This window comes from Equus quagga, chromosome 1 (genome assembly GCF_021613505.1).
Source record: "Equus quagga isolate Etosha38 chromosome 1, UCLA_HA_Equagga_1.0, whole genome shotgun sequence".
Classification (NCBI taxonomy): domain Eukaryota; kingdom Metazoa; phylum Chordata; class Mammalia; order Perissodactyla; family Equidae; genus Equus; species Equus quagga.
The window spans coordinates 139662481-139679142 of NC_060267.1; the positions used below are offsets into that span (position 1 = coordinate 139662481).

Sequence of the window (16662 nt, forward strand, 5' to 3'; positions counted from 1 at the left end):
TGGTTTGGACCTCCTCTCTCTGTCCCTCTCCCCCCACAGTTCGATCAGAAAGAGAAGGCCACCCTCCTGGGCAACAAGAAGGACTACTGGGATTACTTCTGTGCCTGCCTAGCCAAGGTGAAAGGAGCCAATGACGGGATCCGATTCGTCAAGTCTATTTCGGAGGTAAGCAGAGCAAGGACCTCACATCTTCCTCCCGCCTGTCTTAAGCAGCTCTTGCAGAGACCCTTGCCACGGACAGCCAGGTGAGGAAGTGGCAGTTTAGGGGTGGTAAAGAAGTAAAGAAATCCAGATTGACTATACTCAGTGCCCACTGTTGGCTCAGGGAAGCCACCTGAGTGAGCGTTCACCGAGCCGAGGGATGGCTCAGTCCTGACTCTGTGCATTAGACCACCACCCACACGTCACCCACAGGGTGGGCTGTTCACACTGTGGTCTGCTCACAGTGCCTCTCGGAGGTGTAGTGCACAGGATGCCTCTGCCTTTTTTAAAAGGTCAGTTTCTTTGGTAAAAATCTTAGAGTTTGCTAGGCTGCTTTCCTTACAGTTTGCCCAAGAAACTTGGATTTGAAATGAAGAGAGTGATTGGGATTTCAAGAGACATTTCTTAAAATGCTGGTGTGCTAAGCAACTTCCCATACACAGTTCTGAACCCCTCAAGAGCAGAATACCAGAATAACAACAAACACACACACACCATCTGTCTGTCTGTCTTTTTCTCTCTCCCTCCCTCCCCTCCCCTCCCCCCCCCCCCCCCCCCCCCCCCCCTCCCCCCCTCCTTCCTCCTTTCCTCCCCCTCTCCCTCTCCTCCACCCTGATGAATCTCCTCCCTCTCTCTTATCAGCCTAGTCCATACAGGAGTGAAGAATTTTGCACATTAGGGATCAAGTAAACCCCTAGATTTGGGATAGGAGGCCTAAAGGGTTTCATCATTTTATCTTTCTTTTCAGTATCTCGTCAGTAAGTTTAAAGGCACTTTAAAGCCAGCAGACATGCTCCTTGGCTGGCCTCCCACAGAGGCCATAGAGTCAGGTGCTCTGGGAGGATCTCTTTCCGGACTGTGCCAGCTAGAGCCGGATGGGTTTCTTCTTATAGAGAATGACATTGAGGGCCGAGCATTTTCCACCAGCTGCACTCTCTGACATCTGAGAAAATGAGGAAAGATCCTGGCTCTGAAGAGTTTGCTCTGCAAATTTCTTTAATGTCCATGTAGTGTGACGGGTCTTGTGAGGGGGGGACCCTTAGGTCCATGATGTAGAGCACTGTTTTAGTGCATCATAAATCCAGAGAGGGTTCTCCTTGTCACCCTCCTCTGCATAAATCTGGAAGGAGTTCTCAGTGTCACTCTCCTGTCTTCCGCTCAGAGTAACTAAAGCCTTTGACTTTATGACTTTGGACTGCTGACGTCTGCAATTAAATTTAGTTTAATCCTCATTCCCCAGGGTTACAAAATGCTTAAGTTTACTTCTTGGCTAGTTTCCTCTCCTTTTCTCGTAATGCACAGACCCCGAGACAATCCGAGGCCAGGGAAACTGACTTCCAGAAGCAAGAAGCATTCCCTGCTTGCACAAACGCTGTTGGTGACTGGCATGGGCTCCACGTCCCGCAGGGTCTGATTGTCTCATCTCTGTTGAAGACTCTGCTCTCTGGAGCATTATTGGGTAGAATGGCTCAGAATGTCACTAGGCCAGTGGGCTGCTGGGTACTTGGGTTAACTTTAATGATCAAGTGACATCCAGGCTGACAAGCCAGAAGGTGAAAGTTAATGGATAGGAAGCATTGCTGGGCCCCTCAGGCCATGTGGGGTGAGGGGCAGCCATTTGGACTAACACAGTTGAAGGCTCTAATCAGCCACGCCTGGAGGTTCAGAATGGGCTTCGTGTGTTTCACCGTGATGGACAGGATCAGAACCAGGGTGCAGCTTGGCGTCAGGCTGCTGGCACAGTGGCTTGGTTTAGAGCAGAATCAGCTCTCGTGTACCTTGCAGACTTCCTGTTCTTTGCTGCTGTTGTATCACTTCTCAGTGTAGTGCATGTGAGTTCTGATTAGATGCTAAAAAAGTTAAGAAATTAGGTAATGAAAGCAGACCCGTGATCTCAAAAAATGAAAAATCAAAAAGCTGTGCAGCATTTTCATTTGCAGTGCAAAGGAACTGTTGTTCCCTTCCCTGGAGGGTGTTTAAAAATATTTTAAAAAGTAAATAGCTCCCTTTATACATATAATCAATTCAGTTAATAGCCCTTATTAAAAATGTAACCTCAAACGTTTGCCATTAAAACAAGTTTTAATGTTCTAAATGCTGTTAGAATGGCCATTTTGCTAATAAGGACAAGCCCCTGTATTGGGAGCTTACAGACAAGGGCTGTTATGTGAGGTTCTTAGTAGAGTCCACGGGCCCTGTATGTGGGTGTGTTTGTATAACTGACACGCTTCACTTCACGATGCCTTGCTCAGCTGTCCTCGGCTGCCTGAGTTTCCCAGTTACCGCCACTGAACGCTTTATTCTCACCTCACTCATCAGTGGAAAAAGTATCTCGACGTCATCAAGATTCTCTGCTGGGTATCTATCATGATCTAGCATCTATAGACGTGCCGTGCTGGTTTTTACAAAGCCAGTAAGTCAGGCTGCTGCCTACCTTCATTTCCAGGCATTCTGACTATACCCTAAACTCACAAAACTCACGTGGAGGAATGTCTTACAGTCTCTGTCGTTCAGGAGGTTTCACGCCTTTTTATTTTTTAAAACTCCTTCATACTGTGGCCTCATTTCCTTGAGTCAGCAGTAGGAAGATGTGTAGCTCTAGCTATAAGGTGCTGTGTACCAGGATGTTTACACTGTTGTCACCGTGGCCGTGCTTGAGGCCGAGGCTTGAGGATGGCCTGTCTCAGCCCAGTGCCATAATTGGTTTCTTAATAGGATGGAGTGTGAGGACCATCCTTTGGTCAACCCACTTGCCCCTTCGCCCCAACCACCAAGTTGAACATTTCTGACCTGTGAAGGGGTGAGGAGGGAGTGGGTCTTTGCTTATCCCGCTCGGAGCCGGAGCCAGCGCCTGACAGAACACCTGTGTGTGGTGGGTCGAGAGGTTTTGAATTCCTGCCTATCTTGAGCTTCTGGGGAAGTGACATCAGGAGTATGAATCCTGATTTGTAAGCTGGTCTCAAGTGTCTTCTGTGGCAGTCCTCTTTATTCCCTTCATCTTGGCAGCTGTCTGCCTGCTTTGGCAGCCTTGTGGCAGAGTCTCTGACCAGCCTACGCCCCTTCATCACAACAAGCTTCCAGAAACATCTTTAGAAACCATATTTTGGCACTGTGGGAGAGGTTTTGAAGATAGGCCTGCACCTGGACCCCCCCCCAATGCACCTCAGGCTTCCTGAAACAGAACCACGCCCATTTTTGTTACCCCAATGTGGCTGGGCCACCTAGAGACACCCCTGCTCTCACCTCCTGGGCACCTTCTGACTCAATGCAGTGAGTTGTAGAGCTGGAAAGAAGTCCAACCAGGAAGGCTGTGACAGATAACATGGCTTATAGTGATGGTTTCCTGAGGACACAGAGGAGGCAATTATACGCCCGTCACAACTTCTCCGAAGTCCCTCTCACACACCTCTTCCCTTTGACCTCCTCTCGACTCCCTTCCGCAAGGGCTCCAGCCGAGCCCTTTAGGCCTCTCCTCTGCACCTCTTCTTCCGGCACCTCAACATTAGCCGTACTGAGAGCATCTCCCGGTCAGACTCATCCCTGGTGTGAGAAGCCCTTCATTTACCTCCCTGTTTTATTGTAAATATTCCAAATTAAATCAAACAGTTTCATCTCTGACTGCAAACGCAGAGATTCTGATGGAGCGGAGGAGGGAGACTGACAGTGCTGTAGGATCTACAGGTGTTTGAAAGCCTCTCAGGAAAGTATCTTCCTTGAATGTTTGCTGGAGTCTCTGCTTATCCTCCGCTGGAGGCCTGCAAGAAGTCCACCCACGTCAGGCCTCACCCTCGGGGTGATGGTCTCAAATGTTTTGCGTCCTTTGAGGGACATGATTGAAGCCAATGAATAAGGTGGAAGTGGGTGACGTTTTTGGTCCGTTTCTGCTTTTTGCCAGCCATCCTCACCCATGAGGCCAGGTCTGTATATGGAGTTAGGCTAACAGCTCTTCTTTTCTGTGTAATCTACCTTTTCCAGCTCCGAACATCTCTGGGAAAGGGGAGAGCGTTTATTCGCTACTCATTGGTACACCAGAGGTTGGCAGACACCTTACAGCAGTGCTTCATGAACACCAGAGTGACCAGGTAAATACAGGGCAACTCGGGGATTTACCCCTACCATTCACACATGAACGAAGGCCCCTCAGTGACAATGACAGCTGCAGCAGCAGTGCCTGTTTCTGTCACAGTTTGGCACAAGCAAAGCCCTTCTACGTCTTTCATCCTCTTCTGCCCTGCCTACCACAGTCCCTGACGCGTGTTGGGTGGGTAGCACTGAGTGTTTACAGGTGAGGAAAATGAGGCTCAGAAAGGATAAATGCTTTTTTCCAGGCCCCACTGATGCCGAGTCATAAAGCAGGAGCTTGGGTCCAGGTCTCTTAATTCCTAATGTCACATGGTTTTCCCTGGTGGATGGCAACTTCTTGATGCTGGCACTAATGAATGGACACACCCCATGGCCATCCTGGACCAGTGGATTGCAGCCTTGGCCTCTCAGCAGAATCACCTGTGGTGTTTTTAACACTGCTGAGCCTAGGGCCTCACCTGAGACCCTAGGTCGACACCTGCTGAGCGTGTCTGGGCTCTGTGGAAATGGTGGTGGGTGACCAGACTGGGAGCCACTGCAGTGCCCTGGTTCCCTGTGGTCAGCCTTTGTGCCAGAGGAGGCGGGATTGAGCGTGCCAAGGGGGAGAGGGTGTCAGATTTGGAGCTGCAGGTCAGGTACCATCAGCTAAACCTCTTTGGGTTGCCCAGCACCCCTTTTCCAGTTCTGCCTCCTCTCTCCCTAGAGAGTGTTTCCAGTTAATCAAAGAAATCACTTCTGAATTAAGGAAAAGCTTTTGGGGAAAAAATGTTTTGTTTTGTCACCTGTAAGGTTGATTTGCATAAAGATGTATTTGTCATGCGTGTGACAGGCTTCATGTGTTGATGTAAGTTGAGAACCTTTGCACATTTGACCTGAAGGTGATTTTGTTCCACATGTTTGGTGAAAATCATCATAAACAGCTTGACTTCTAGTATATTACAGTTCACTGACTTCAGCCAAGTAGCGCTTTAAACTCATCAGGGTTGTCTCTTTTAATTCTTATTGCTTCACATGAAGTGAAACAACCACCACTTCCAAGTGCAGATATTTTGTTCCTTAGCTTTTAAATTGGTGCCTGGACAGAAATTAGCAGTGAGTCCGATGTCATGTACTGAATTCTCCAGAAAGAGTAGAAGATGAAGTGATCTTTCAAAAAGGAAGTGTTCTTTCCTCTGCAACTTCCCCTTCTTGGCAAGTAATTGAGACTTAAGTTTTATCATATCCTTTTTGGGAAAAGATGTGATATAAATGAATAAATATATAATTCATTTCAGTATTTTCCTTGAAGCGTATTTGAGAGTTATGTGCTCCTACAGTGAAAATCAAATTGGAGTGTGTGTGTGTGTGTGTATGTGTGCGTGTGTCTGAATTTAATTAATGTAGTAATCTGAGTTAGAATTTGATAAGGCAGAGCCTTATGGGGAGGATTGACTAAATTTACTTTCCTTATCTTTATTATTACTCTTATGATTGATACCTTTTTATGTTTCCCTGCAGTGACTGGTACTATGCAAGAAGCCCCTTTCTGAAGCCAAAGCTGAGCTCTGACATCGTGGGTCAACTCTATGAGCTGACTGACGTTCAGTTTGACCTGGCCTCAAGGGGCTACGACTTGGATGCTGCCTGGCCGACGTTTGCCAGGTATTTTAAAGAAGTGTTTGGTTTAAAAATCAGGGGTAAGAGGTGTTTGATGTTTTGAAGATTGCCACCAGTCTACTGAAAGCAATTTTGCTTGCTCAATAAATTACATAAAGCTTTGCCTCTCTTACAGTTGCTAATTTTACATGGCAATGCCTCTGTAAAACTGAAGTTTTTTTAAATGTGCTAAGGGGCTTGGCGTGGGAGTCAGGGGTGGAGGGTGGGGCAAGTGGGCTTTTTGCCGTTTGTGTTCTTACAGAGTGATCATGGAGGCCTTCCAGGCAATAAGAGAGGAAAGCTACAGCTTGTCCACATGAGGGTTGCTGGAAAGGTCGCTGTATTTTCATTTCTTACACCAATGTGACACTCACACGCCATCCAAGTGAATCCTCACAGCCACTCCAGGAGGGCAATGCTGAGGAGACAGGCTCAGAGAGTGGAGGGATTTGCCCAAAGTCACACAGCTGCTGGGCAGTAGGCCCAGAACACCAGACTCGAGTTAAATCAAGTCCAGCGTTCTTCATTTTGTTTTGCTTTTTGTTAATAAGATTTTTCTAATTTCAATTGTCATGATTTTTATTAGGAAATATTTTCTATGTAGAGAAAAGTACTGAATATAATGATAGCCATGTGCCAACTAGTAGGATTTAATAGCTCACGTTTTGCCATATTTACTTATGTCCTTTTTTAAAACTTTAATTTTGAAATCATTTCAGTATTACAGAAAAGTTTCAAAACTAGTACAGAGTACTCATCTGTCTTTCACCTTGATTTCCCAGTTTTCAGTATTTTACTACAACTGTTTTATCATTCTTTCTTTTTACATTTACATGTTGGTCTATTTCCTAAGTCATTTGGCAGATGGTTACAGACTTGATTCCCATTTACTCCTAAGTACTTCATTGTATATTTCCTCAAATCACAGACATCCTCTTATATAACCTCAGTATAATTATTAGTCAGGAAATTAACATTGATACAATATTGCTATCTAATTTACAGACCTTATTCAAATTTCAAGAATTATCCCAATAATGTCTTTTATAATCTGTGACCCAATCTACGATCCCATGTTGCAGTTAATTGTCGTGTCTCACTAGTCCTCTTTAATTTGGAACCATTTCTCAGTCTTTGTCTTTCATAGTGTAGACTTTTTTTTAAAGTACAGGCCAGTTATTTTGTGAAATGTTCCTTGATTTGAGTTTGTCTAGTGTTTCCTCATTATTAGATTCAGGTTAAGCATTTTTGGCAGGAATACCCCTGATGTTGTGTCCTTCTCGGCACATTATATTCAGAAACACATGATGCTGATCTGTTTCATTGCTAGTTAGGTTAACCATGATCGTTTGGTTAAGGTGGGGTTTGCTAGGTTTCTCCTACAGTTACTATGTCTCGCTGTGTAATCATTATGTATCTTATGGGAAGATACCTTGAGGTTAGGTTATTATCCTGTTTCTTTTCCATCTCTTCCCTGTTAGTTTTAGCATCCATTGATAATTCTCACTGAATCAATCATTGTCATGATTACCAGAGTGATTTTTTGTCTCTGTTATTCCTTCTACATTAGTACTTGGCATTCTATTGTAAGAAAGATCTTTTCCTTCTTTGCTATTTATTTATTCAGTTAAAGCAGTTGTTGACTCATGGATTTTTATTTTATTCAATGGGTTCAATTCACTTCTGTCACTGTAATTATGTCCCATATTTGGCTTTCAAGCTGGTTCTTTTGGGGGGTTTTTTTGTTATTGTCTGATAGCTTTTTTTTAAGAAACAAAATATTACAGATCCAAATAAAGCCCCACCCCACTACCATCCTCTCCCCTTCTCTCCCTTTCTAGAAGTAATCACAGCCCTGTAGTTGGTGTAGTTATTCCCAAATATTTTTATGTTTTACTAGATGGTGTGATTATAAATATTTTACATATATAATTGTACTTTGTATATTTTTTAATTTGCATATGTTGAATCATGACCTAGCTATCCTTTTGCAACTTGCTTTTTTCATTCCACATTGTTTTTGAGATTTTTATCTGCATGTGGAGTTCTATAGATGTAGAGTAGGAGCCGGCAAACCACAGCCCACAGGGCCATGTGAAACCCAGCGTCCCCCATTCGTTCACATGTTGTCCATGGCTGCTTTCATGCCACAGTGGCAGAGTTGAGTTGTTAGGACAGAAACCATAAGGCTTGCGAACCCACAATATTTACTATCTGGCCCTTTACAAAAGAGATTGCCATCCCATGGTGTGGAATATTCTGTTGTGCCAGTAAGCCACAGGTTGTCTGTTTTTTTAGTGATGTAGAGTTAGGCTGTTTCTACCATTACTGTGCTGTACTGTGTCTCTTTATGCACATACGGTTCTGTCTTTGGGGTAGATACTGAGAGGTGGAATTGCTGGGTGGTGGAGACCAGCAAGTTTTAAAATGCAATAATTGTAGATTAAGGAGAAGATTCTGTTTAAATAAAAATATGTTTAGTTTGCAGTGTTCCTACTGAAAGAGAGTCATCACACAAGTCTTTGTGCTTCTCGGCTAGTGCTGTCAGGTAGAGCTTTCTGCAGTGAGGGAAATGTCCTGGCCTTCGCTGTCTGATGCGGTTACGGGAACTAGAAGCAGCTCTTCCAGCCATGTTGCTCATTTGTAATGTAAACCGGTCACCGGGAGCCCCTAAGCACAACGTGACCTTCATTTACCAGATCGACTGTTGCTTGTTCCTCACTAGCAGACAGACTATAGCAGGCACCAAGGACATTTAAACCAAAAATTGGGAAATATTCTGTTCACTTAGTTCTTTTTTGGCGGTGAGGGGAAAGCCATCATGTTTAAACTTTAGCAGTGGGGTCCATCTGCTGCAGACCAACGTAAAGGTGCTCTCTGGTGGAAGGGCTGGATTTGCCTTCCGTGCTCTATCTGACAGGGCACTGCCCTTTGCCACCACCTGGTTGCCTAGTGACAACCAAGGCCTCCCTGTGTGTGTGTGTATTTCCTGCTCTGATGCAGGTGTGTCTGTTCTGTGGCCCCATAGGAGGACACTGGGCACTGGCTCTTCTGCTTACATGTGGAAACCCCCCAGCCGGAGCTCCAGCGTGAGCAGTTTGGTGAGCAGCTACCTGCAGGTAATGCCGGAAAGGCTGGGGATTTCCTTGCTGTGGTGTCAACCAGGGTGTGTTTCTGCCTCTCGCAAAAACATCATCTCATGTTCTCAGACACCTTTTGTTCCAGCCAGAGCCATACAATTCCTCAGTTATATCCACTATTGCCTAGAGTCCAGGTTTTTATAACCAATAGAATTTAGGCCTTTTAAAAATTAAATTTTTTGTGGCTCTGAGCTAACGTCTATTTCCGATCTTCCTCTTTTTGCTTGAGGAAGATTGATGCTGAACTAACATTTGTGGCAATCTTCCTCTATTTCATGTGGGATGCCACCACAGAGTGGCTTGACGAGCAGTGCTAGGTCTGTGCCTGGGATCTCAACCTGCAAAGCCCCGGCCACCAAAGCAGAGCACACAAACTTGACCACTTTGCCAATGGGCCACCCCCTAAAAGTTAAATTTTAAAAAAAGCTTTTAAAGTATTTTAAAAGAAGCAGTTTAGCACTGTGGTTAAAAGCAGCAGAGTCCAGGGGCCAGCCCCAAACATAGTAGTTAAGTTCATGCTCTCTGGTTCAGCAGCCTGGGTTCATAGATTTGCTTCCCGGATGCGGACCTACACCACTGTCATGCTGTGGTGGCAACCTACATACAAAATAGAGGAAGATGGCACAGATGTTAGCTCAGTGAATCTTCTTCAGCAAAAAAACAAAAGAAAAAAGAAGCAGCAGCAGAGTCAAATCCTGACTGTCACCTACCAGCTTTGAGACCCTGAGAAGATCACTTACCCCCTCAAGCTTCAGCTCTCTCATCCATAAAGTGGGGATCATAAAAATCATTCCAGCTCATGAGGCAGTTGTGGGATTGAATGAGGGAGCACATGAACAGTGCTCAAGGGCTTGACATAGGCAAGTGCTCGGTAAGTGTTAGTGGGTTGGGTTCATTTTGTTAACTTTGTTGGAAGTGTGACTGTGTCATAGGTGTATATAGTTTTGTGGGAAAGAACACTAAAATTAATTAGCAAAACAATAAGAATAATATAAGAAGCATTAAGGCAGAAAACAGACTAACCTTTTACCTTATTTTGTGGTTTAATCACAGTAGGAGTTGTCTGTATGGTACAATGGGTGAACAGTAGTTTAAATATAACTTAATTTATCTAAGAGCCAACACCCATTATATAACTAAAGCTACAGGAGTCTGGATGGGAAATGTGAGTTCCAAGTCTCAGTGGAGTTCACACATGTGGTGTTATGTCTTTAGGATGTGCTGCTGACCTCCTTTGGCAGATGCTTTGAGCAAAGCAGTTCTAGTCCTTAGAATAGCTCTATAGACTAACCTTAGGTCATGTAATTGCTGTCTTTTTACTTCTGTGCTCATTAAACTCTAAAGCTTTTCTGAGTAGCCATGTAGCTTCATCCCAAAGGCACTTGTTTTTTGTTTTTCCTCCCCAGAATCAGGAGATGGCCTCCACCTTTGACCTGAACAGCACCTTAAACAATGAGGCACTGGAGGGCTTTGACGAGATGCGGCTGGAGCTGGACCAGTTGGAGGTGCGGGAGAAGCAGCTGCAGGAGCAAATGCAGCAGCTGGATAGAGAGAACCAGGAGCTGAGGGCAGCTGTCAATTTGCAGGGAGAGCAGCTACAGCTGGAGAAGGAGAGAAGTCGTGCTGCAGCTGAGGACAATGTCCGCCTCACTTGCATGATGGCGGAGCTCCAGAAGCAGTGGGAGGTCACCCAGGCCACACAGAACACTGTGGAGGAACTGCAGAAGTGCCTACATGCCCTGGAGCTGGGTGCAGCAGAGAAGGAAGAGGATTACCACTCAGCCCTGCGGCGGCTCGAGTCCATGCTGCAGCCCCTGGCACAGGAGCTCGAGGCCACACGGGACTCATTGGGCAGGAAGAGTCAGCATTTAGCTAATGTCCCCGACCAGCTGGGCACAGCTGAGCAGAAGGCAGATACTGCACTGGACACAAAGGGACAGCAAGAGCTCATCCCCAGTGACTCGGCCCTGGAGATCCAGGAGTTGGGGGAGAAGCTTCGAGCCCTGGAAGGGGAAAGCACCAAGGTCCAGGAGCTCAATAGGCAGCAGAGTGCCCAGCTGGAGCAGCTGGCCAAGGAGCTGCAGCTGAAGGAGGAGGCCCGGGCCAGCCTGGAGCGGCTGGTAAAGGAGATGGCCCCACTCCGGGAAGAGCTCTCTGGGAAGGGTCAGGAGGCAGCCCAGCTCCGGCGACAGCTACAGGAGGCGCTGGCCCACTTGAGCTCCCTGGAGGAAGAGCTGGCAGAGGTGAGGCAGGAGGCGCAGCAGCGCCGGGAGGAGAAGGAGCTGTTGGTACAGGAGGCCAGGTCCCTGACACGGCAGCTGCAACTCCTGGAGACCCAGCTGGCACACATGAGCCAGCATGTGAGTGACCTGGAGGAGCAGAAGAAACAGCTCATCCAGGACAAAGACCACCTCAGCCAGAAGGTGGGGACGCTGGAGCAGCTTGCTGGACAGCTTGGCACAGATCTGCCCGTGGCGGGTGGGAAGAGTGAGGCTCTGACCCCCCTCAACTCTACCCTGCAGCAGGCCTCTGAGAAGCCAGAGGAGGAGCAGAGGGGCCTGCAGGAGGGACAGATGGTCGATACCAAGATGCCAGGGGACAGCCAGCAGGAGAAGCTCCAGCAGGCCAACAGGGAGCTGGAGAAGGAGCTGCAGAATGTGGTTGGGCGCAACCAGCTCCTAGAGGACAAGCTGCAGGCTCTGCAGGCTGATTACCAAGCTCTGCAGCAGCGGGAGGCAGCCATCCAGGGCTCACTGGCCTCCCTGGAGTCAGAGCAGGCCAGCATCCGGCACTTAGGTGACCAGATGGAGGCAAGCCTCCTGGCTGTGAGGAAGGCCAAGGAGACCATGAGGGCCCAAGTGGCAGAGAAGGAGGCTGCCCTGCAGAGCAAGGAGGCCAAGTGCCAGCAACTGCAGGAGGAGGTGGAGCAGTGCAGGCGGCTAGCAGAGGCCCGGGAAGGGGAGCTCAGGGCCCTTGAGAGCCAGTGCCTCCAGCAGACCCAGCTGATCAACACCCTTACAGCAGAAAAAGGCCAACAGGGACTCGGCCCACCTCAAGACAATGCACCCCATGAGCTAGCAGCCCAGCTGGCCCTATCTCAGGTACAACTGGAAGTCCATCAGGGGGAGGCTCAGCGACTGCAAGCTAGTGTGCTGGACTTCCGGGCCAAGCTCCAGGCAGCCCTGGATGACCGGGAGAAGGTACAGAGCCAGCTGAGCTTGGCTGAGGCAGCTTTGAGGGAGCACAAAGCCCTCGTGCAGCAACTGAAGGAGCAGAATGAAGCCCTCAACCGGGCCCACGTCCAGGAGCTACTGCAGTGCTCAGAGCGCGAAGAGGCGCTGCAGGAGGAGAGGGCTGATGAGGCCCAACAGAGGGAGGACGAGCTCAAGGCCCTGCGGGAGGAGCTGTCCCAGGTGAAATGCAGTTCCCAGGAAGCCCAGCTGGAACATGCTGAGCTGCAGGAGCAGCTGCACCGGGCTAACACAGACACAGCCGAGCTCGGCATCCAGGTCTGCGCACTGACTGCAGAGAAAAAGCAGGTGGAGGAGGCACTGGCCTGCACTATCCAGGAGCTCCAGGATGCCAAAGAGGCGGCCTCAAGGGAGCGAGAGGGCCTGGAACACCAAGTGGCAGGGCTGCAGCAAGAGAAGGAGAGCTTGCAGGAGAAGCTGAAGGTGGCTGAGGAGGCAGCCAGCTCACTGCCTGGCCTGCAGGCCCAGCTATCCCAGGCCGAGCAGCGGGCCCAGAGCCTTCAGGAGAGTGCACACCAGGACCTCGACACCCTCAAGTTCCAGCTGAGCACCGAGATCATGGACTACCAGAGCAGACTTAAGGTAATCCTAGCCTTGACCATCTGGCTGCACGTGTCTCCTGCATCAGGGCCTGTTGGGTCCATAAGAAGATAGGATGCACCTTCAGCCATGTGGCACATGAGGACCCAAGAATGTACTGGGGGCCCAGGCAAACATGGCCCCGTCCTGCTGTTGTAGCTCACAGCATCCTTCTTCCTGCAGAAATGTATTAGGGCACAACGTCGAGGAATGATGCCTTAGCCCAGCAGTCTAAACTCAAGGCCATTGCAGACCAGTTTCGCCCACAGAGAATTTCTTTTTTTTTTTTTTTTGCAGGGAAAGATTCGCCCTGAGCTAACATCTGTTGCCAATCTTCTTCTCTTTGTTTTTTCTTTTTTTTCCCTCCTCAAAGCCCCAGTACATAGTTGTGTATTCTAGTTGTAAGTCCTTCTAGTTCTTCTATGTGAGCCACCGCCACGCATGACTACTGACAGATGAGTGGTATGGTTCTGCCACCGGGAACCAAACCTGGACCGCCAAAGCAGATCACACTGAACTTTAACCACTAGGCCATCAAGGCTGGCTCTGAGAATTTTTTTTTTTAATTAATAGCCAACATTTAAAGAGCAGCATGTTTACAAATTCAGTTTGGGGGCTTCTTTTGAAATCTTGGAAGGTCCTAACTCCTGTGCCCTCATTCGCACATGGCAGGAGTCAGCAGGCTCTGGGTGGTGGCTGCCCACTTAGAAGGAGGCACACATCCTCTGGTATTGTCCTTACACCCGTTTATGGACCTGCCCAGCTCCCATGGGCATGTGAGTTGGAGACTCCTGCCCTAGCCTCTAGACCCTACTGTGGAACACTAGCGGTTCCTGACAGCCTCAAGTCCTGCTCTGGGTTCTCTGTCCCTTCAGGTGCTATCCTGATAGCAGCGGCAGCTGTAGGGAACTGACTCAGTTTTCACAAAGCCCCAGGAATAGACAAGCTTTTGAGAGCAGTGGTGACCATGTGCCCTTGAGGCTGCACAAAGAAAGAGGGTTCAGAGCGAGCACACAGGTGGGTGGCCACAGACCTTTGGTTTCCAGTGCCAGTCACTTGTCTGTTTGCATGGAGGTCTGTACACTCAGCATCTCCCCACCCGCCACTCTTAGACAACTGCTGCGTTTCCACAGATGTGCCTCCCACCCTGTGCAGCTCCATGTGGCTCAGAGGTCACATTTTCCCTTGCAGAAATTAAATTCTAAGTTTGGGGACCAACCTAAGTCTCTTCATAAGCTTGAAAGGGTTTTACCAATAAAGCCCAAAGCTTACTGAATTTGTGGAAAAAAAGAAAGAGGTAGCTTGTTTTTACCTATTTGGGTGAATCGGGCTGAGGGAGTCTCAGAACCAGGACCCCAATTTTGCGACCCCTTTCTCGTCCTCTCCAGGCTGCCACTGAAGAGTGTGGGAGCCTCAGGGGTCAGCTTGAAGAACGAGGCCAGCAGCTGCAGGCTGCCGAGGAGGCTGTGGGGAAGCTGAAGGTAGGCTGCGGCCTGGGCAAGTGCGCTTCGTGAGCCCTGACGAGCAGCTGGCCGATCACTCTAGTGTGCTGGCCTCTGCCTCGTCATTCCCATGCCCAGTGCGTGGGCCTGGCAGGGAGAGGGATCTGGTTTGGTTTTCACTGGACCATTGAAGAGGGCTCCCTCCAGGATGTCCAGTTCCCGAGCGGAAGCCGTCATCAGTCACCTTTGTAGACTCCCTGAGTCTGTGTCACGGCCCCTGTCCGCTTTCTGGACACCTGGCTGGAACTCCCAGATGTGTTCTTCACACAGCTCTTGTGTCTTACGGAAGGGAAGGAAGTCGTCCTTAGCCGTCCCTGCAGACGTGCTCTACGTCAGTGAGTCTGAACGGAGCGGGAGCAGGGTGGTGCTGACACCACAGCCTTCAGGGCAATGACTTCTCTAAACGCGCCCTGCTCCCTGCCACCCGCTCACCCCCCTAGAGAGTCTGATACCTGCCGCCCCGCAGCCCCCACAACCAGTTGCAAGTGATGCTTGAGGGACATAATTACACAAGGGAGGTTGTCACGCTCCACAAATATAGGACAAAGGTTCTCGGCCTCTTGAACTTAAAAACAAACGAGCAAAAGCCCCTCCAGTTAGAAGTGACCCCGCCAGATGGGGTGACTGCTAGAGAGCACCCCAGTGACTTTATGGCATCCTGCATGGGTGTTTGCAAGCTGAGTGTCTTCTACCTGATGTCGTGTGCCAGACCGTCCAGGCAGATATGGGAGAGAAGCTGAGCTGTGCCAGCAGTCACCTTTCAGAGTGCCAGGCCGCCATGCAGAAGAAGGATGAGGAGGGGGCTGCCCTGCGTGAAAGCTTGCACAGGTTAGTTACACAGTCCACCCCCACGGCCAGTGGTGGAGGCGTCAGGGAAGTGGGTGTTTGGTACAGTCATTTAGAAAGTCAGCCACTCATATCAGGTTCAAGAAGTCCTTTTGTAGGAAAAGCCACAAACTCAGCAAGCGCTTGTACCAGAAGCAGACCACAGAGAACCTGGCAGAGTGCCTGTCACAACCCTGTTGAAAGTGGCAGAACCTTGCTCTTAATTCCATTTTCTTAGCTTGGACAGGAAGTTCAGTAGCTTCATGTTTTGGAAAAACTAACATGAAATTAAAAGTTGGGATATAATGTAATAATAACAGCAAACATTTAAATAATGCCTAAAATGGGGCAGGCACTGTTTTAAATACTTTGCATCTATTTACCCATTTAATGCTCTCAGCAGTCCTACGAGGATGGTGTTAGTATTTATCCTCATTTTATAGATGAGGAAAATGAGGCTCAGAGGAGTTGTCACTTTCCCAGGATCAGACAGTATGTAAGTGATGGTAGTAGGATTAGAACCCACACTGTTTGGCTCCACGATCTGTTTTCTCAATAACTGCCCTAAAAAGTATATAGACAGACAGTTTTTCGCTTTGTTTTAGGGTACAGCTGAGTGTATGTGTGCATGTTTTCCCCACTGTGGAGTTTTGACTTGAGCTTTTCCTTATTTCATCTGTGAAGTGAGAAACTACAGGGTTAGGTGTGGGTTCTCCCAAGCTCACCCCGAGAGTGAGTGAGTGTGCCAGGGACCAGGATTGGCTTGTCCTCTTGCAGACTCTGGTGCTGTGTCTGGAGAGTGCATTGTGCTGTCACCCTTTCATCATGATTTTCTTAACCTTTAAGTATGGCCCTCCTTGTGGCCAGCTCCAAGGCCTCCCCAGGCCTCCTCGTCTTCAGGCTTGTGGGCCACCTTGGGTAGTGAGCATGAGCCCACCATCTGGTGATGAGGCCAAGCTTGTCCTGCTGGGGCCCTATTAAAGCAGACCTAGAAGAAGGAGGGCCCGGGACCAAATTGCATGTGTGCCTTCAGCAAAGACAGGCCCACCAGCATATCCTGAGGGCTTAACTTTTCTGCCCATCCCTTATCTCCCCGTCCTACCCACCATCTAGCCTGGGCCCAGGCTCAGTGGGAGATCCAGAACATGCTGAATGTTCAACAACCCGGGTTACATTTCTTCTCATTTGACCTTCCAAAGTTTGAATCCTCTAGGGCTCTGGCTGCCCTTAGCCAGGTACATTCACATGACAGTTTAAACACAGAGAGCCTCCTAAGTTGGTTGTATTAAAAAAATGCTGTAACAGTGGTTATTTCTAAGATCTCAGAGCACTTGTTTTAGCTGCTCAAAGTTGCATAATCCATCTACCCAGGATTGGCTTTTATTTTATTCAGAGTGTGTGTGTGTGTGTGTGTGTGTGTGTGTGTGTGTGTGTGTGTGTGTGTGT

The 16662-nt window shown here is 48.4% G+C and overlaps 1 protein-coding gene across 3 annotated transcripts in view; it reads left to right on the forward strand.

Annotated features, from left to right (window-relative positions):
- The window catches only part of FYCO1 (FYVE and coiled-coil domain autophagy adaptor 1), an 85551-nt gene that overhangs the window by 16151 nt on the left and 52738 nt on the right, over positions 1 to 16662 (forward strand). For all 3 annotated transcript variants that reach the window (XM_046652661.1, XM_046652670.1, XM_046652677.1), the window contains 7 exons: positions 40 to 165; positions 4177 to 4283; positions 5782 to 5925; positions 8948 to 9038; positions 10466 to 12892; positions 14278 to 14370; positions 15101 to 15219. In XM_046652661.1, coding sequence (XP_046508617.1) covers positions 40 to 165; positions 4177 to 4283; positions 5782 to 5925; positions 8948 to 9038; positions 10466 to 12892; positions 14278 to 14370; positions 15101 to 15219 — 3107 coding nt within the window. The remainder of the gene's footprint in view (positions 1 to 39; positions 166 to 4176; positions 4284 to 5781; positions 5926 to 8947; positions 9039 to 10465; positions 12893 to 14277; positions 14371 to 15100; positions 15220 to 16662) is intronic.